Here is a 20895-nt window from a genome sequence, read left to right as displayed (position 1 = left end):
CATAAAGTATCATACCTCTTCTTAGGGTCATTACTCGGTCAAATGTCAAATCAGATGCTCTTTGCAGTGCGAGATTCTCAGTTTCTTCAATGTCTGTTGTCGTCCATACATTGGAAATTTAAAATCCTTACAGCTTCAGATCTCACCTCACACTCAGGAAATTTGACCTTTTTTCCAGTATAAGAAGTAATGCAATTAACTGTGGTCTGTACATTGATGGTTACTGTGGTAACAGGAAATGCCAGCAGCTAATTGTTTCCCAGGGCTCAAATTTGTCAAAATTTGTGTGTGTGTGTGTGTGTGTGTGTGTGTGTGTGTGTGTGTGTGTGTGTGTGTGTGTGTGTCTATAGATAGATAGATATATACTTTATTTATCCCCTGGGGGAAATTCATGTGTCCATTGGCTCATTGTTGATAATAATAATAACGGTTAATAAGAAATAAACATTAATATTTAAATTAGTCCACTTCCTTTGAATTGAAAAATAAAAATGTAATCAGCTTAGACATAGCACACTTAGTCCGTTGCCATGTCACAATTCCATATTACATGTTTGAATTGTGCTGTTGGTTTGACAATCAATGTTACACATATTCTGTCAATACATATTGTTAATATAAAATGGTAAACTATGTTGAAAGTTTTGTGTATTAACTGCTAAAACAGTTTACTATGACAGCATTTACTATGATAGTATTTCTAGTAAATAGTACTAGTAATAATAATACTAATACTTCCTGTTTACGTCACCCAAATGGAAAGTGAAGTGTCAAAACTTAAAGAACATTCATCCCAAATGAAAAGGAGAAAGAGAATGACAAATCCAGGCCCAAACAATATCAACATGCACACAGCTTTTTTTTATAAAGTGTCTTAGAACTACCACTCACATGCCAGCACCACCCGTTTTTGCATAACTTGTCGTGGAGATTCACAGCTGAGACTCGTAGTGACTATCAACTACTAACAACTGAGCAGAATCAAAGCGACGTGTTGGAAACGATCATTTGTTGAACGGCTCTCCGAGACGTGGTGCTGCTCAGATTACTTTAGGTAAAGTTTGCTCGAGTCTGTATTCACGTCTTCGCTTGTGATCCGACAGGAACATCACCATGTTGCACTACCTGATCATGATCTTTGAGAAGAACTACCCGGACACGCTGCACATCCAGGAGGACCTCGGCAGCGTACCAGAGGCCGCCAAAGTCAAGTGAGCGCGCGACACGACATTTGTTCATTGACGCACGAAGGGAAAAGACATTTTTTTACCCAATCTGTGTGTCTTTATAACAGCAGAGGGGATCACACTCTCAGTCCTAAGCGCATGTGATCTCAACCATTGCTGTATTGCCAGTAGTTGCTACTTGGATAAAAAATATTCCAATGATTAGAAGGTGATTTTCTTCTTTTTTTTGTCTTTCTCTTAGTTTGGCGGAGTTGGAAAAAGAGGTGCACAATATCAAGAGTGGACTAAAGGCTCTCGAGGCGGTGAGTTGTGTGTTTGTTGTTCATGTTCCCTCCCGTTGGTTCTTCTCTTGTCTGTAATCATGTTTTGCAGCTGGGCAGAGACGGACAGCAGGGTGAGGTGTTTAAACGCTGGTAATGCTCCACGCGCTCTGGCGTGGAACGGCAAGTGTCCCATTTGCCGCCACACACACAGAAACAAAGGCTTATGTGCACGTAGCACGTAAGACACATCGCAGAAAGCTAAAGTGAATCTAAACCAATCTTTTCTCATGTATGCCCCCCCCCCCCCCCCCCCCCCCCCCCCCGCAGGAGCTGCACTACCAGCAGAGCAGGACAAGGGAGCGTGGGGACAAGTTTTCGGCTGTGATCGGTGACTTCATCACTGTGGCTGGCTTCAGCTTCTCCGAGCTGGAGGACCAGCTTAGTGAAGCCAAGGACAAGGTAGTGACCTGCTAAACCGCTCAGACGCACAGCGGAGTGAGTGTTTGTGAATGGGAGAGAAGTTTATATGTCCATGTGGGTGGCTTTAATACATCCTCTGCTAGTAGTCCCCACTGCGAAGCCCTCATGTCAGACAGACAGAGAGCGGAGGGAGGAAGAGGATGACAAATTACAGAAGGGAAAAGCTGTGAAACCTCCCCTCTTAGTCCTGTGTGATGACTTCAGCAGCGCCAGGGGGTGGCGGGTGGGGGGGACCTAACACTGAAAGATGACCCTCGACCCCCCCCCCCCACCCACCCACGTTTGTCTCTTTAAAAGTCAGTGTTTTAAATCCACACTCCGCACAACGGGGACAAAGGGCCTTTTGAACCCTGCTGGCTCATGCACTGATGTATGGTAGGAAGTGTGTAAGGTGAAGACATCAGTGAAAAGATTTATGTGAATATTTAATTTGCAGGCCTTCGGTCCTCTGTTGTACATTTAGCATCCTGAAACTATGACAGACGCTCTACTTTATTATGAGTGTTTCTTTTTCCAAAATAACTCAGCCGTATGCACAGACTGCTCGAATTCTCGAAAAGGATGAACAGATTGTGAGAGAGAAAGACGGGAGCCATTGGGTTCCATGTTGAGCCTCTTTACTTAATTATTTATTCAAGGAGGAGGTCGGTAAAAAAAAAAAAAACTGGAGGGAGAACCGGCCAGTTGGGACGTCAGGGGAAAAGAAGTGTTGGAGCGAGGCGCTGGTTACCGCTGTAAAACAAAAGAACCTGTGTTCACCGGCCCAGACGCCGAACACACAACTTTTCTTAACACAACTGCGTGTCTGTGTCTGCCTGTGTGTGTGTGTGTGTGTGTGTGTGTGTGTGGTTGGTAAATGGGGAGTCTGACGCATTAACTCGGTGCTTGTCAAGGCTCTTTGACGCTCTGTTAGGTTTCCAGTGGAATACAAATATGGAAGTGTGGGTGTGCGCTCTGCGGGTCGGTCTTCAGGAGGGAGAGGAGGATGACTGAACAGAGCAGGCTGTCCACTGAGGCTCATAAAGCTCCATGGCAACTAATGTCTGTGTGTGTGTGTGTGTGTGTGTGTGTGTGTGTGTGTGTGTGTATGTCTCACCAGACACTACTACATACATTACAAAGGATTACAGTTGTCCACGGTTATGTGGGTTATTGGGACAGAGGTTTCCAGAGGCGAGAAGGGATTTCTCTTTTATCCCGAGAGATTGGTTGGGTTTAAACTTAACAACGCATCCACACACCCTCACATCAACATGTTCGCAGACAATATAAGACTTTGTCTCTACCCCAGAACAAAACAGCTGAGTGTCGTAACAGAAAACAGAGCAGGGAGTGCTTCAAGATCCCACATGTGCTGTTGAAAGGGAAATATTAAGATAAAAGAGAGAATTATGAGCACCAGTGGTAAATGCAGCATAAAAAAAGAAATCTCGATCCAGTCACTAATTTGAAAAATAAAACGCTTAGCAGATGGGTTGGAAGATTAAAAATAGCACCTGTGTGTATCATCAATCTGCCTTTGTGCTTTCATCATTCATACAACCAGCGTCTCTTCACGTTTGAGCCGTTTGCTTCAGATTGTGTAGACTTCATATCACTGCCAACTGTTTTTCAGAAGCACAGTGAGCTGTTGTTTGTCTTAAAACCGTTTCCCACCTTACAGGCAGACAGTATTTCAGTTACTTCTACCACTTTTACTTACTCCACCGCAGCACATGTAATGTCAGCTTTTATTATTGTCCAAGTCATCTTATTATTGCATGGTCATGCAGTTGATTTGCATGTGGCTGGAATCACACAGCTGTGATGTCATTTTGACAAAAATGCAAATAATGTCAGTCAGATATTAGTTAGGATGCTAACATTTGCAAAGTACAGCTGAAGCATCACACAGGATCCCTGGAGCTCAGCATGAGCGACCTTCAGGTTCTTGGTCACCTCTCTTGGGAACCTTGAACGCAGCAGAATTTTTTTTGTGGCCTTCACCAGATCTGAGCCTCGACACAATCCTGTCTCTGAGCTCTGCAGGCGGCTCCTTCCTCCTCATGGCTTTTGCTCTGATCTGCATTGTCAGCTGTGAGACATTATATAGACAGGTGTGTTCCTTTCCAGATCAGGTCTAATCAGCTGAATTTACCCCAGGTGGATCCAATCAAGGTGGAGAAACAGCTCAAAGATGATCAAGAGAAATGGGAGAAACCTGAGCTAAATTTCAAGTGTCATAGACAAGTGTACGATATTTCAGTTTTCATTTTAAAAGTCCTAGTCGGGTTTTCAACATCAATGGATTATCTGACTTTTAACCATGTGATCAACGTGTGTTGTGTCCAATGGAAGGATATGATTTAGTTTTTCTCATACAGCAGCATCTGACCAAAGCTCTGCAGAAACTGACTTCACTGCAGTTGCTCTACATATGTGCAATATTCTGTTCATGTTTCTGTCTGTAGCTCAGCAACAATGTCCAAAACTTACTTCCCACTCGCCTGCTTTCATTGAACCTACCACCTCACAGGTGGTTATGAGTTCCAGAGTGTGGGACTACTGAAAGGTCTTCACTGGATCAGTGTCAGTGGATGGTGAGAGATCAGATAAAATCAGAAGTAACTACAAGGGCACTCAGAGAGCGCAGATCCCAGCTGAGGCCAATTTTAAACAACATACTCCAGACTTCAGGGAAAAAAAATTCAAATTCATAGTAGATGATTCAGATCCGCCGCAAAATGTTCTTCCCTGGCTCATGCCCCATCCCTCCACCGAGTTCGCTGCAAGTCTGTTCCATACTTTTTGTGTAATCCTGCTAACACATAAACAAACACAAGTGACAACCACATTGATTGTCTGAGGACATCCCTGTCTTTTCCCTGTCTGTGCTTGGTGCTGCACAGGAAAGGATGTGCTTCATGCTGTTTGTAAATATATGCAGTTAGTTAGTTGATTAGGTTTCCTTTAAGTGCATTAGTAAGATTTCACGCACAGAGCACGCACAATACCTCTGCATAGTAGATGATAATACTGAAGCAGTGGTTGAACAAAGTATTCTTCTGAAGCAGCTCGTAAAAAATCTGTGGATTTTTAACAACTTTAAAAGCTCAACATCCATGACAAACAAATATGAGATATTTTGAACTCAGTCGGGGCAAATTAAATACCCCATCAAGAATACAAAATGATAATTAGCCTCTCACAGAGCACAGCAGTGTTTGTGTGCGTCTGTGTGAGATGAGCTAAATCTGTGTGGCTTCATATTCTCCATTTCATTGTGTGTGTGTGTGGTGTGTTTGTGTGTGTGTGTGTTTTTACTCATTTAGCACAGACCCGAGGGGATGAGAGGAAACCGATTTGACCAGACACATAATTACAGGAGAGAGAGAGGGATGATGGTGGGGGTTGCCATGGTGACCAGCCCATAATAACAGGATGGTTTCGAGTCCTCAGAACGAGAGCCAGCTCCTTTATATCACAACACTAGAACCGCGTATCCTCATACAAAGTAGAATGATGAGATGTTTTCTGTCACTTTATTCCCACATGAGAACAGAACCGAGCAGAGACTTTCAACCATGACTGTACATTTCACTGGTAATACTTACACTTTTACAAAACTTCCACTATGAAAAATTTAAAAAGCAGAACCTTTGATTGCAGTTCAGTATTTTTTCACTGTGATGTTGTCTTTTCTAAAGCAAAGGATCTAAATGCATCTTCCAGCAGTGATTTCATTTGTCAGTTTTGAAAATAAGAGCCACAGTAAGGTCTGAAGACTGAAAAGCTGCTGTCGCCTTTAGGAATATTTAGTGAAGTTGTGTTTTGTTATGAATGACTGCAGGTGACATATTTATGTCGCTCGTATTGGATTGCAAAGCTGCACTAATGTCCTGCTCGTCTTTGAAGGTCCCATATTTTACATTTGCCCCGTGTTTTATTTTTGAAGTGTTGATCCATAAGAAGATATATTTGTGGTTTTAAGAACCAAAAACCATCTCAATGTAGTTTTACATCTCCTCTCTCAGGCTTCTCTCTGGAGCTCTATAACAACAGGTTAGTGAGCCAATCAGAAGAGATAAGGCTCTGAGCCTCTCTTCTGATTGGCTGTTTTTTGAGTGCTCGAATAAAAATTTTAGGTAAACATTCAGAGAAACCAAATCCTGCAAGGTTGGATGGTGGGTCCAGGTGGGCGGGGCTTGGGGCATGGCTGAGAGCTGTTACTGCTTTGTTGTGACGTCACAAAGTTACAGAAGTCCTGACGGCTGGTTTTAAGGCTCAGTTTCTGAATACAGGCTGTGTGCATTTCTCTGCAGACTGAGGCTTTGATACTTTCACAGTATTAATATAGAACCTAGACCTGATCTATAATCACACAACACATGGACAACTTCCTTTATACAACATGGGACCTTTAATAAGGCAATAAGTCAAAAAAGTTATTCGTTTTACTTACTAACTCAGATCTTTATGTGGCAACGGTACTGCACTTCAAGTATTGCATTATGTTTAAAGGTATTAGCTGGGTCTATCTGCATGTCCTGCTGTACACTGCAGTACAAAGCTGTGTGTGGAGGAATGTAGAGGAGGTTTGGCTGCAGGCATCGTTCTGGCACAGAGCACTGAACAGCTTGAACAGAACAGGGTGGACATACGGTGGTCAAATCATGCGGTCATTCTCCTACCTTGTGTGTGTGTGTGTGTGTGCGTGTGTGTGTGTGTGTCTTTCTACAGTTTTTGAGAACATCAAGCATGCATACCAGCATACAGTATGAATTCAGGCATATGCACGTTCATGTGGGCAACTCACTATGAGAGATCTGGGTTAGAACAGGCAGTACACAGAGTCAGATGCAGACAGTAAAGTTTTGGCACATGTATCAGCCAAGTCCGTGTTCATCTACCAGTAGGTGTGTACAGGCCAGCTCTCTGGTCACTTCCTATCAAAATATAAAAATGAAATACATATTTTTTTTCTGTGTAGTTTGCCAAATCTCTGAAGCACTTTGGGGAGGATGAAGGGAGGATGCAGCCTGATGAGTTCTTCGGGATCTTCGACACCTTTTTACAGTCATTCAGCGAAGCACGGCAAGACCTGGAGAACATGCAGCGACGCAAGGACGAGGAGGAGAGGAGGGCACGAATGGAGGCCATGGTGAGACACACATACACATACTAAACCTGAGGCGTTCTCACTTTGTTTTATCACATTGTCACAAAAAGTATTCATTGTTGACATTTAGCAGTAAGTGGTACATTGTCATTCATGATCGCTGCTTCAGAAGTCTAAAACTGACGTGTTCACCCTTTCCAGCTCAAGGAGCAGAGGGAGCGGGAACGGCGGGCCAAGAAGGGCGGAGCCTCAGACGAGGTCGGCGGCGAGTTCGACGACCTGGTCTCGGCGTTGCGTTCGGGAGAGGTCTTCGACAAGGACCTGAACAAGTTCAAGCGTAACCGCAAGCGCTCCGTAAACCAGCTGGTGGAGGGCGGCGGCGGCGGCCGCGAGCGAGCCGTCACCAAGGTCAACTACTAGGCTGGGAAAAGGAGGGAGGAAAAAAAAAAATCACTAGACACCTAAATTCTGCCGTGGTGTACATCTCTTAGCACCTTTAGTCCAGGTCCTTCAACAGTGACCATTGACATTGGAGAGGATGTGAATAATGGCTGGACTGGACATGTAGTGACATGTATGGACAGCCATGACATTTTTGAAGGATGCATCACTCTCCTCTGATTGGTCTTGTAAAGGTATTTCCAACCTGTTAATCCTGGAAGTTGTTTGATCTGAGCTGGACGAAGGACAATTGAAATCGATGGATGGATGGACAGACCACTGTGACACATTATCCCATGTCTTTTGACCATATCCTTTTAACACTGTGCTCAAGCTTCTGGCTAGTCTTTCACTCCATTTCTCACTGCTCTTTTTTTTTTTTTTTTTTTTTTATCCTAACGAGCCCTTTGGTGTTCCTCGGTAAGTTGTTTGGTGCTGGAGCCGCCCCATCTTTTTGCTACCTGGGTCTCAGACACACAGGGAATTGGGATCAGCCAGTCAAACTGTACATAGATGAGACCAAGTGAAAGGTTTGGAAAAAGGAATATGAAGGTACTTCAAGGTGAAAAAGAAAGAAAGAAAGAAAAAAAAAACAGGAAAAAAAGGTGGAAAGGGGGACCTAAGCCATAACCGCTACAGTCATGGGCGCTTCGAGTGTCCCCCCCCTCAAGAAATGAGAGTTTTCAGCCACAGAATAGATGGATGTTCATGAACGTCCTTTACTACAGAGAAGTACGTGGAGTCACCAAATCCCAGAACGCTTTGTTAGGCTTCTGAAAGAGTGGAGGAACGATTCCTAACGGGGGAAGAGGGGTTATCGCTTCAAAACAGAGGATCCATCCCGATGGCCTCCTCCAGCACACAGCATTCCCAGGCAGCATGTACGTCCACCCCGAGCTGCAGCGCCTCTCGAGGAAGAAACGACAGCTCGGCTCGATCCACCCCAACAAACATGATGACTGTGCCACATGGGGTCAAGCCTCACCTACGCTCTTCAGTGATTTCAACATTGTTCTGGCATGAAGCAGTGCCAAAGCAAAGAGAAAACAAATGTAAATGTATTAATACAAAACATACTGCAATTAGGCCTTGATATATATTTATATTTAGATGCAGACAAGCTAATTGCAAAGATGTAGAGGTTTTTTATGTTTTCATGGCATTTTGGGGTTTTGTACACGCAATGCATTATTTGTTGGTGTTGCAAGTTCACATTGCTGTTGAAGTGAATTTCTATACATTTTGCGCTTTATGTAAAAACAAAAGAAACAAACAAAAAAAAAAGAAGATAATTGCTTGTCCTTTTCAAACCTGTACGTCTTGTTTGCACTGTAGCTTTCCTGACAAAATTTACACTCACAGCTGTCCACAAGGCGACCCAGCGTGCCCTCTGGAAACACTCCTCTCTGTTTCTTAAATGACCTTTAATCTACGAGGAAGAGAATGAAGGAATGCCATAAATTGATTTAATCTTAAACGCTTAATCTCCAATTAGTTTACAATGCTCTCTGCCCGCTCTGCTGGCAGTTTTTCACATCTGAATGTGTGCACACTCTGCCCCGTGGTCGGCAATAAAATGCAGGCCACGCAGAGACTCGCAACAGGGTCCGCAAAAGGATGCTGCACAGCAGTTCTGATTGCGCCACAGTATGTTTGGGATCTGTTTCGCTGGTGCTAAAACGTGTGATCTCTGGACAGAGCCGTCAGTCCAGTAGAGGGTTTTTACCCTCAACCTCAAGTTTAACTAGTGCTCTGTCACCGAGGTTCATAATACACCATCTGTGTTTATTTCAGTCTGCATTGTTGTATCAGACCGCCCCGTGTATCGAGTCTGTTGCTTGAAGTCAAGAAACAGCAAAAGAACTTAATGCTTGATGCGAATGTTTAGGGTTCATTGACAGGACACTGACAGGAAGACACCAGCCTCAGAAAACATCATGGAAAGCAATCCTTCCAGCTTCTCTCAAATGTTTGTTTACACATGGTGAGACCCCGTTTCCTACGATCCGTTCATTACTGCGACAACTCTGAGGACAAGCAAGAGTCGGCCTCGCTTGGGTCGTATTCAAAGTAATATTTTTATACATGTGCATTTCTAAGACAGGGAGGCACGAAGAAGAAGGCTGGAATGTATGTGGTTACCTCTGTAAAACATTCAAATCTTCTTGAAGATGGATACAGTAGCTTGCCTCAGAGGGGGGAGGGTGGGGGGTGGGGTGGGGGGTGGGGTGGGGGGTGGGAAGGGGCTGGAAGTGTCTCCGCAGACAGGCCTCTAATCCTGGGGTGAGCTCTCAGTTGTGAGGTCGGGTCTTTGCTGCTCTTGGTGCTTAGGAAGATAAGTAAGCTGAGGGGTTCACACATTCACCGCATACGAATCTACGTGTTCATGTGAGCAGACAGAGGGCGAAACCACGCGTTAAGTTCATATGAAATATTCTCATTCTCATTCTGTTTGTTCTAAGAGAAACCATTTCAGCCATTCCATCCACACGCGTGTTTACCGTAGCACAGTACAGGGCTATATACGAGGTGTCCAGGAGAGCAGCGGGAGGACTGGACTTTTTTCTTTTTTTCTCATGTCCACCTGAATAATGTACACTTGTGTTTGCTCTCCTCTGTTAGCCCGCTCATGCCTGTGTTCTAATTATCTCTAAACAGAAGAAGGGAAAGACTTTGAAGCTCGGGTCACCAGCCTTCATGTTCTGGCATGGAGCTGTATCACCTTTACATTAGTTTAGATTTGCACAACAGCCCCAGCTTCACTTTTTATAAAGGAGAAAAGTAAAATATTTTTTTCTCAAAGGCTGTTAACAATTACAGTAAACGCAGGGATTCATACGTTTCCCCCTTTCACCACCATCTTAAAAAAAAGAAAAGATATCCCGTTGCACTTGATTCAGTAAGCACATGATGGATTTTCAGAAGTGTCACGAAACGCACGGATAAGACATTTCCACATGAGTTCTGTTATTGATCATCTGTGTTTTTGAGTTTCTGGACACACCTCTTAACACACCGTGTATCTCTAGTATGTGACCACCTGAGTCAGTCCCTGTCCATTCTTTCTTCCAGCTTTTCTGTTCTTCAACACATTTTCACCTTCAAGTGCCTCTGACCCTGTTTTCACACGTGTATCTTTCCTATTATTGTGCTTTAGTGCTTGTGGTTTTTCAAGCATGCACAGCATGAACTGGGGCTTGCAGTTGAAGTTAGACTAACTGACGCCATCTTGTGGCTTCCCATGGTGTGACACCCGACCCCAGTTCTAGGCATAATAATTCACCCTCACCAATATATCTCCTAAATGACTCCCATCAGGTGGACTTCAGCATGGCTGGCATGTCATCAGAGAGCATGTGTCTGTCACCTGTACCAGAGGAAATCCCAACGCATCTTCTCCTGAAAGCTTTAATTTAGCCCGAACCAGTTTATTTGACAGAGACGCAGCACAGCCCATCAGGAGTTTATTCTTCAAACAGAGAGAAGCTGGTGTGAGGTTGAAAACATGATGTGAGACAGCGCAGAGAGGATCTTTGAGTTCCCATGTCCCCCTCTTTAGAGATTAACTGGTAAACCAAATAGATTCAAACTTTCAGACACTTTAAAAAATCAGAAAAGCCCCTAAAGTCGTGATAGGGGAAATGTCATATGATTGCTTCTTCTTTAACCAGCATCTCTTGTATATTTGAGCTGTTCTCATTTCTAACCTCTGCTCCTTTTGTCTTTCGAGTTAATCAGAGTTACTATATCAGACTTTGGCAGACCCTTTAAACTCTTAATCCAGAGCTTTAACCCGTATTGTAGTGCAGACTATTTACTGAGGGGTATTGCAACATTGTCAGTATTATTACATGTTTGTGTTGTTACATGTTTGGATCTTTATTTGGCCATTGACTGGCTGATTTTGGAGTGTAAAGATGGAAATAAGAGGAATGAAATTAGTAGCTTGTTCAATGCACTTTTATTATGGGACATTTCCATTTGCAGCGCCATGTTGAGGGCTTAAATGCCTCTGAAATGATAAGGGTGCAACGAATGAGTGGTGCAAAAAAAGAAAAAAAAAACGGTGTGAAGAGGAAAGACAGGAAAAGAAAAGGGCGAGTGAGGCAGGGGACTCCGGCTGGGCCGCTGGAAACACATCAATAGTTTGTTGGATGGCAGAGATGGAATTTGTGGGGACATGCACACAAAGAGGTGACACTCCTGTCGAGTTTTAAAGCCTTGCTTGTCTGTCACCTACTTTGGAGTGTAAAAAAAAAAATGGGATTGGGTGGGGGGGGGGCACATTTCTGTCAAATCAGACACTTGGCGTCGACCTGCATGCCTAAAGAAGGGTGCACAAAGTGTGATGTGTTGACTTTAACCTTTAATAGAAAACTGCTTGCAATATGGAACACACCTGTCACACCATTTGTACTGCCTGAGAAGAGTTGCACCCAGTTTTAGAGGTTGTATAATTGTGAGGAGTCAGTATTTTTATGGTTGGAAAAAAGTATCCTCCACAGAAAGATGTACAGTTGGAAAAAAAAAAAAAAAGCATTTTGTACACCATTCTTGATGTTTGAGATAAGATTAAAAAAAGATTAAAACATTGAGGAATGTTCCATTTTCCTGTATATTGTACCTCTATTTATTTGCCTTATTTAGTTTGCTATATTTTGTATGTACACACAGCATTACAACAAAATGTTATATTAAAAATATGAATATGAATAATTAAACTGTGGTCCGTGTATGATGGATAGTTTTGAGACTTGTATAAGAATGAGAATCTTTTTTTTTTTTTTCATTTCTATAATTTTATTTTTGTTTTGTATTTTTTTCTCACCCTGTGTCTTTTGTAGGGTTACAATAAACTTTTGTCCCTTACAAGTGATGGTTTATTCCTTTCACTGACACAGAAAGACTCGATGACGTGTACATACAGGAAGAGAGACTGGTGTCTACATGCTCACACTGTTAAGCACAAGAAGTCGGCTTAATCAAAAAAACTTGTTGAATGTTTGACATATCATGAAAATAATCATCAATAATAGTCTTTATTACTACAGGAAATTTGCTTTCACAGCCTGTACAATTGCAACAGAAACATTAACATGACCACACCACAACGTAGATACATAAAGAGATGGCATTCATTCCCTGTCAGCATATATACACATTGCATATATACATGTATCACACTCATAGACAAAACTATATACAAAGTCATCAAGCTCAATTTTTAAAAGCCTGTATCTACGGCCTGACAGCAGTCATGTGGGATATGGTAGAAAGTGCAGGTGCAGCACCTCACCTTGGATTAGAGTGCAGTATATATTGCAGTGGCATTATAGAAGCAGTGATACAGTGGTGATATGAATGCTGATGATAAACTTTCTGTAATATATGTAGTTCCTCACTGTGATCACTGGAGGGCGGTCACTCCGAGTCACCGAGCACTTTATTAGGTACACACCCTCTTATTCATGCAATTATCTGATCAGCCAATCACACGGCAGCACTGCGATGTATAGAACCATGCAGGTACAGGTCAGGAGCTTCAGTTAATGTTCACATCAAACATCAGAATGGGAACAGAATGTTTGACTGTGAACATGACTGTCGGTGTCAGACAGGCTGGTTTGAGTGTTCCTGAAACTGCTGATCTCCTGTGATTTACACTCACAACCGTCTCTTTTTACTGTAATGCACATACAGAAGCTGCATGAATGTGCAGCTGACGGATCAGAAACATGGACGAGAATCTCAGAGGAATGTTTCCAACGTCTCCTGGAGACCACGCCATGGAGAATTTAGTTGTGACGTTAAAAACTAAAGCAATCAAAGAAGAGAGTGCTGTTTCTATTATTCTGTCCTTCACTTCTATAAATAGCATTACATGGTACAGGGGTTCAGCTTTGATAACTAAGTGTTTATTAAGGGCCTGCAGATACAATTGATACGCTACACGCCTGAGTGGACTCGGTGGAATCAACATTTACATTTATACTTAGTCATTTTGCAGATGCTTTTATCCAGAGCGACTTAAAAATGAGGGACAACACTGAAGCTTCAGTGCAGTAGGGAGACCTTGAAGTAAGTACTAAGTACTAAATCTGTTCAATAAGGTGAAATCCAAGGAGTTCAGGTAAAGAAGTGACTGTTGAATTCAAATGCTATTTAAACACTAATGTTTTAAATGTGCCATATTTCCTTAATTTATAATATCACACTGAGGTGTTTAAAGCCAGGGCCCTCGTAAATACTCTCTGTGCATCCTCAGCGAGCATGCTGAGGGAAATACTGAGCACATTGTGGGTGGTGATGAATGGGAGGCTCATTGCTTCTGGGATTCCAAACCTTGGAATGAATCTGTATGCTTCCTCTGCTGCCGTTATTAAAGTTTGGCCTGAAGAATAGTAGATCACGTTAGTAACAAGGTCTTTGTTTATCTCTATTGCAGCCGCTGGGGAAGTCATAACTGCTCTAAGATCAGCTACAGACACGCCTGCACTAAGAGCAAAATTCTGCAGTGACTCGCTATCAAGACCAAAAGTAACTTGGTACATTTTGATGGCTTTAAATGCAATGCTTAGATCAGCAATGATGACAGTGAACCCAGGCATTGGTGCAGATTCTACAAATGCAGATAGAGAGGCGTAGTACTTTACAGTTGACTGTAAAACCTCTTTCTTCTTGTTGATGATCCCACGGCTGATATTGGGCAGGGCACACAGCAGAGCTTTTCTCTTGTGAGCAGGAAGTTCTCTCTCTAGAGTCTCCTGTAACAGACGGAAATCATGCAGGTGGAGCTCAAAGCTGGACACCAGGAAGACCTGCGGAGACTCAACACCTTGTTTCTGAAGACCTGTGTCACAAAGAGAATGGAGACGTCGATATCAGGTAGTGAAATTTAAAAAGAATTTCCTCATGTCAGGATTTACTTCACAGTAAGGGTTACTGTCCAGGCAACAGACACAAGGATCATATGTACAGTAGACTAAATGGTTCAGATTGGAAAAGATGAGGTCACACTTGCAGAGTGTCATTAGGAGGCTCAGTCAGTGACTCATTTTATAACCTGTTAACATTGTTAGCTCCTCCTCTCACCTTGGGCTGCCCAGTTCTTCCTCTAATCTCAGATTGTTTCAAATGATTAATTGTTAGAAGTGTGGGATCATAAAACAAACCCATCCTTCACAGGATAAAAAAATTTGATCCAAATCTAAAGAACCATTAGATCACGTTCTACCAGATTTATAACATAATTTCATATTTTGAATGTGGAATTGTATTTGAATGTAAGAGAGAGTACGATGTGTCAGGGTCAGATAGATACAGTATGACTAAAGCTTCTATTCCTTAAGCAAATACTCAAGATAGTGTTTAGTATCACAACAAGATTGGTTTGTTTTCAATAGCTGTAATCAATAATCATTATAAATGATTGTCCTCACCTTGAATGCAGTTTTCCCTGATTTGTGTCAGAGTTTTTTCTGCGTTGAACTCCCTCTGACTTCTTTCTGCATTACGTAAGTCCTGGTCGATCTTTGAGCGAACAAAGTAGAACTTTTTCTTCATCCTCTGAATCTCCTGAGCGAGTTTCACATCATTTTCTCTGAAGCGATCAGCTGAGATGATGATGAAGAAGTCAAACCTCTCAAATCCAACATGCTGCAGGTACTTGTCAGCTGGAAACCTGGTGGTTCCAATGCCAGGGAGATCCCACAATGTGACATTGGGATAGTTTGGATGGGGGTATGGTGTAACATCTGAGGTGGTTTCTACACAACTAGTAGGAGCGGCCCTCACATCTCTGTTGTCTACGCCTCTAAAGGCATTAACAAAGGTGGATTTACCAGAGCCAGACTCTCCTGTGATGCCAATATTTAGTGGAATATTATTCTGCTGATCCAAATATTCCTGGATCATTGCAGCTGCTGAAGCAGGCCTGTTGGTTTGCAGCACATCTCTAATTTCTTCTATTGGTTCATAATCAAGTGGATCTTCCATGGCACTCCTTGAAAAATAAAGAAACATAAAATCACTGCACTGTTTTCGTTTTTGTACAGTAAATGCAGAATATATGTTAAGAGATAACAATTCCATAAATGTTAAATGCGTGTATCTTTATAAAAGCTTGTGTAGTATATATGCTGTAAGCTACAGTGTGGCCTGCAATCAGTAAATGCTCCTCAGCCCTGGCAGCTGATGATTTGTTTGCAACACTCCTCTAATTTCCATTCTGGATATGAATCAGATGGCTCATCCATGCTGATTCTTTAAAAGAAGGGAAAAAAACATGCAATAATCACCGCATTGTTATTTTGGGATTGAATATACATTAGCAAATTATATGAACCTGCTTTGAAATGGTATTGTATGCTACAAAACCAGCAATCTTATATCCCATACAAGAAATCATGTGTACTATAAAATCACTTTACATGTATGATAATGCAAAGTGTGTTGCCTCCGACAAAACTATGGTAATAAGCACAGAAAAGTCGTAAACTGACGAGAAATTAAACCGATTTTACATCATTTTAATCTATATTGTAATATATAATTTTATAGTTTCAGCAGTCATAAACAATGCATTGTAAGGCACTTTACAGTGCAGTGGGTAAGTGTAAATATTACTTACAGTATGATATACTGGGAAGGTTTTCTGTCTCGCTGTACAGTTCCGGGAATGTACAGAGTCCAATCCGTTAGCCAGTGGCCAATAGAAACCTTCTGCTGTAAACGACAGAGATTCTAAACCAATCAGTGTCCGTCGTGTTGCCTCGTGCTCTGTGTCAGTAAAACAGCTGGTTTATATTACAACAACAACAAATGGTATGATTGTTAAAAAGCTGCATATTTGACATCTTCACTTCTACATATTCACAGTGTCTGTTACCAGAACTCATGTAAATAGCACGTTTCGAAAGCATGCCAACAAATTCCTTTGTTTTTGACTCAAAAAAGTGTTTATTTTAAAGAAATGGTTGGTCACATGTTCAAACAATTCATATTTGTGACGAAGAAATCACTATATATGCGCACAAGTTGTATTTTTTCAAAACCTACAAGGCCTTTTTTCCTTTTAAAGGTGATCCAAGCATCAGGTTCATGATTTCTTTTCTATAGTGTAATTTATTAAACAACAGGATAAATGATGGATCAACATAATTGAAAAAAAAGTGGTTTATCTTTATTTTTGAGAGAAAAACCAATACAGTAACAAGAATGAACATAACATGAATTTGTGTCCACCTGCGTGTGTGCATTTAGAGAAGGTAGTGAAGGAGGGAAAGGGAGGGAGAGACCTTCCTCTGCAGCATGCCATGGGTGGGTGTTTCTAGCTCCTGCTCAGTATGAATTCCCTCCACGTTCTTTTACAAAAGGTAAGAATAACAACACAGACAAGAAGCTGTAGATACTAAGTTCTCGGATCTCTGCATTGAGTACAAGTACCAAAAATACATGTATAAATACTAGTGGATTAGCTCCCTGTAAGTATGGTACTCACATTGTAAAACTGATCTTAAATTTCAACAACTTTTTCCAACACAAATCTTAACTAAAACTTAAAAATCAAGCCAGTAGTATTTTTTGACCAATATACACACTTAAAAGAAAATCTATAAACCAGAGGACGCATCTCACTCCTGTTACTGTTGCTCAGCCGCTTCATTTATATGTTAGAGTAACAGGACTGAAAGTAACAGGACTGAGTCTTAAGCCTTGAATTAACAAGTACATGAAGTCACATGGTGTCCCTGCTAAAAGTATGATTTTTAAAATAAACAAATGACATCTGAGGAATAATTTAGATACCAGGACAGTACATTAAGATTGACCTTCTCAGTTATACTGTAGCTACAATATCATCAAATATACAGAAAAGAAAATGAGAGAACTTGCTTTTGGGTTCCCCATGGCCTTCAGAAGATCCACATGATACAACTTCTAAAATGTGAATTTTAACTAATATACAGTTCAGCCTTTCAAAATAAAAAAAAAAACTGACAGTGGTTTCTTACATTCTGTAAATAGAGGTGGCAACAAGTAGTTAGTAGTGGCTCCACTGAAGAAAGGGGAGGTGCAGAACCTCACCTTGGATTTCAATGCAGTTTACACATACTATTCGGTAACAAATGTATCATGCAAACTACCAACATTAACTAACATGATTATTAATAACAGTATAGTGATACAGTGGTGATATGAATAATGATGATAAACATTACAGTTAATACCTGTCATATACTCTGGAATATATGTAGTTCCTCACTGTGTCCAGCGGAGGGCAGTCACTCATCATAATCGTCCACAGGTGCAAACAAAACACACTGACACACTCACTAATCACTTTGTATAGAACACCTGTACACCTTCTTACTCATGCTATTGTCCAATCAGCCAATCAACGTGGCAGCACGGCAGATACAGGTCAGGAGCTTCAGTTAGATTCAGTTACATCTATCACTGTTCAAGTGTATATTTCACTAAGGCTGTCATTTTAGTCATGATGTAAGAACAGCATATGTTCACTTGACAATCATCCGATGTCTGACACAGAGATTTGATATTCATGTAATGAAATGACAAAAAGGCTTCAATTCAATCAGAAGAAAATAGATCATTCAGACAGTAACCATCACATTAACTGATTTACTCATTGTTCGGTTAAATGTGCAACTACAGTGCTGTGAAAAAGTATTTGCCCCCTTACAGATTTCTTTTGTTTTTGCTTTTTTGTCACACTTAAATGTTTCAGATCATCAATCAAATTTAAATATCAGACAAAGATAACCTGAGAAAATACAAAAAGCAGTTTATAAATGATGATTTCATTTATTAAGGGAAAAAAGCTATCCAGACCAACCCGGCCCTATGTGAAAAAGTAATTGCCCCCCCTTGTTAAATCATGAATTAACTGTGATCAACCACATTTTTTGGAAAGCTGAGTTCAATTTCACTAGCTCCATCCAGGCCTGATTACTGCCAGACCTGTAGAATCAAGAAATCACTTAGATAGAATAGAACCTGTCTGACAACATGAAGTAAGCTAAAAGATCTCAAAATGAGACACATCATGCCCGGATCCAAAGAAATTCTAGAACAGATGAGAAACAAAGTAATTGACATCTATCAGTCTGGAAAGGGTTACAAAGCCATTTCTAAGGCTTTGGGACTCCAACGAACCACAGTGAGAGCCATTATCCACAAATGGAGAAAACATGGAACAGTGGTGAACCTTCCCAGGAGTGGCCGGCCGACCAAAATTACTCGTAGAGGGCATCGACAACTCATCCAGGAGGTCACAAAAGAACCCAGAACAACATTTAAAGCACTACAGGCCTCACTTGCCCCAGTTAAGGCCAGTGTTCATGATTCAACAATAAGAAAGAGACTGGGCAAAAATGGCATCCATGGGAGAGTTCCAAGGGGAAAACCGCTGCTGACCAAAAAGAACACAAAGGCCCGTCTCACATTTGCCATAAAACATCTTGATGATCCCCAAGACTTTTGGGAAAAATATTCTGTGGACTGACGTGACAAAAGTGGAACTTTTTGGAAGGTGTGCATCCCGTTACATCTGGCGTAAAACTAACACAACGTTTCAGAAAAAGAACATCATACTGACAGTCAGTCATTTATGATATCACACTGTGGTGTTTGAACACAGGGCCCTTGTAAAGACTTTCTGTGCATCCTCAGCGAGCATGTTGAGGGAACTACTGAGCATTCTGTAGGTGGAGGTTAAAGAGAGAGCCATTGCTATTGGGATTCCAAGTATTGGAATGAATCTGGATCCTTCCTCTGCTGCCATTAATGCAGCTCCGCTTGCTGATAAGAATAATACCTTGATGACAAACTCTTTAGTTATTTCTACTGCAGCCAGTGGTGATGTCATCACTGCTTTGAGATCAGCCAAAGGCACACCTGCAGTATGAGCAAGATTCTGCAGTGACTCGCTATCGAGACCAAAAGTAACTTGGTACCTTTTGATGGCTTTAAAATGAATGGTTAGATGAACAGCAACAGAGAGCCCAGGGACTGGTGCAGATGCTCCGACTGCAGATGCAGAGGCATGGAACTTTATTTCTGACTGTAAAACCTCTTTCTTCTTCTTGATGATCCCACGGTTGATGTTGGGCAGGGCGCACAGCAGAGCTTTCCTCTAGTGAGCAGGAAGCTGCCTTATGTTGTTTTACTCTTTTTATAAAAACATCTAAAAACTCTCACACATCTCTTGGAGGCATCGGTAAAATGGCCAGGGGAGGGGGAGGTGATGGAGTTTATAACTTTGGATATAATTCTAGGATTAGAAAAATTCTAATCTAATAAATCTAAAATTAGATCAGAAAAAAGGATGTTCTTGTTTCTTTAACTGACTTCTGATAGTTCTCCATTGCTTCTTTCCAGATTTCAGACACATGTAAACCTGTTTGTTTCCATTTTCCATTTGTTTTCCAGTCTCTCTTTAATTCTTGGGTGGATTCATTTAACCAGGGTTGAGGTGTTGTGTTGTATTATATGCTACAAAACAAGGAATCTTATATTCCATGAAAGAAATCATGTGTGTTATAAAATCACCTCTAACAATAGAGACACAGTGTATCAGATTCATTACAACACTGTAGAATAATCCTGTTATTTCCTTCATGTTACGTTTCCACCGACACTGGTTAGTCTCTTATTCCTCAGAGTGAACTGTCACAGATTAAACTCTAAACTTTGCTGAATATATATATATATTTTTCTCCCTGATGCTGAAGTAGATGAAAGTGGAGGAGCAGATACAGTTAGGCCCAGAAATATTTGGACAGTGACACAAGTTTTGTTATTTTAGCTGTTTACGAAAACATATTCAGGATATAATTATATAGCTGTAATTTGAGAGTATTCACATCCAAATTGGAGCAAGGGTTTAGTAATTACAGCTCTTTAATACGTAGCCACCTCTTTTTCAAGGGACCAAAAGTAATTGGACAATTGACTCAGAAGGCTGCAAAAAAAAAAACAAGGCTGCATGGGCTCTTCCCTCGTTAGCCTGTCATCAATTAAGCAGTTAAAAGGTCTGGAGTTGATTCCAGGTGTGGCATTTGCATTTGGGAGCTGTTGCTCTGAACACACAACATGCGGTCAAAGGAGCTCTCAATGGAAGTGAAACAGACCATCCTGAGGCTGAAAAAAAAGAAGAAATCCACCAGAGAGATAGCAGAAATGTTAGGAGTGGCCAAATCAACAGTTTGGTACATTCTGAGAAAAAAAAAGAGTGCACTGGTGAGCTTGGTGAAGAAAAACCCCTTCACAACATCCACTCAAGTGAAGAACACTCTCCAGGAAGTAGGTGTATCAGTATCTAAGTCTACCATAAAGAGAAGACTTCATGAGACTAAATACAAAGGATTCACCACAAGGTGCAAACCATTAATCAGCCTCAAAA

The 20895-nt window shown here is 41.4% G+C and overlaps 2 protein-coding genes across 11 annotated transcripts in view; one reads left to right on the top strand and one right to left on the bottom strand.

Annotated features, from left to right (window-relative positions):
• The window catches only part of daam2 (dishevelled associated activator of morphogenesis 2), a 98749-nt gene extending 89988 nt beyond the window's left edge, over nucleotides 1-8761 (top strand). For all 8 annotated transcript variants that reach the window (XM_056392808.1, XM_056392809.1, XM_056392806.1 and 5 more), the window contains 5 exons: nucleotides 1104-1211; nucleotides 1429-1489; nucleotides 1778-1909; nucleotides 6900-7070; nucleotides 7230-8761. In XM_056392808.1, coding sequence (XP_056248783.1) covers nucleotides 1104-1211; nucleotides 1429-1489; nucleotides 1778-1909; nucleotides 6900-7070; nucleotides 7230-7448 — 691 coding nt within the window. In that variant the 3' untranslated portion in view covers nucleotides 7449-8761. The remainder of the gene's footprint in view (nucleotides 1-1103; nucleotides 1212-1428; nucleotides 1490-1777; nucleotides 1910-6899; nucleotides 7071-7229) is intronic.
• A 3232-nt stretch (nucleotides 8762-11993) lies between these two features.
• On the bottom strand, nucleotides 11994-16165 carry LOC130180293 (interferon-inducible GTPase 5-like). Of its 3 annotated transcripts, XM_056393758.1 has the most exons (4): nucleotides 16099-16130; nucleotides 15619-15731; nucleotides 14909-15471; nucleotides 11994-14319 (listed from the first exon to the last, which is right to left on the bottom strand). In XM_056393758.1, the coding sequence occupies exons 3-4, from the start codon at nucleotides 15462-15464 to the stop codon at nucleotides 13679-13681; spliced, it is 1197 nt and encodes a 398-aa protein (XP_056249733.1). In that variant the 5' UTR covers nucleotides 15465-15471; nucleotides 15619-15731; nucleotides 16099-16130; the 3' UTR covers nucleotides 11994-13678. The 3 variants fall into 3 exon arrangements, with proteins under 3 accessions (XP_056249733.1, XP_056249732.1, XP_056249729.1); XM_056393757.1 differs by lacking the exon at nucleotides 15619-15731 and having other exon boundaries at nucleotides 16099-16165; XM_056393754.1 differs by lacking the exon at nucleotides 16099-16130 and having other exon boundaries at nucleotides 15619-16088.
• Nucleotides 16166-20895: the final 4730 nt, after the last annotated feature.

Source organism: Seriola aureovittata, chromosome 13 (assembly GCF_021018895.1).
Source record: "Seriola aureovittata isolate HTS-2021-v1 ecotype China chromosome 13, ASM2101889v1, whole genome shotgun sequence".
NCBI classification, from domain to species: Eukaryota; Metazoa; Chordata; class Actinopteri; order Carangiformes; family Carangidae; genus Seriola; species Seriola aureovittata.
Note: the sequence above shows the minus strand (reverse complement) of the source record. Positions and strands in the feature narration are given on the sequence as shown.

Excerpts from the sequence above, each read along its gene's own strand:
- LOC130180293 (XM_056393757.1), bottom strand. The coding sequence starts at position 15,464 with ATGGAAGATCCACTTGATTATGAACCAATAGAAGAAATTAGAGATGTG. Across the intron at positions 14,320-14,908 it reads CAGGGAAAACTGCATTCAAG|GTCTTCAGAAACAAGGTGTT; the intron begins GTGAGGACAATC and ends TTTGTGACACAG.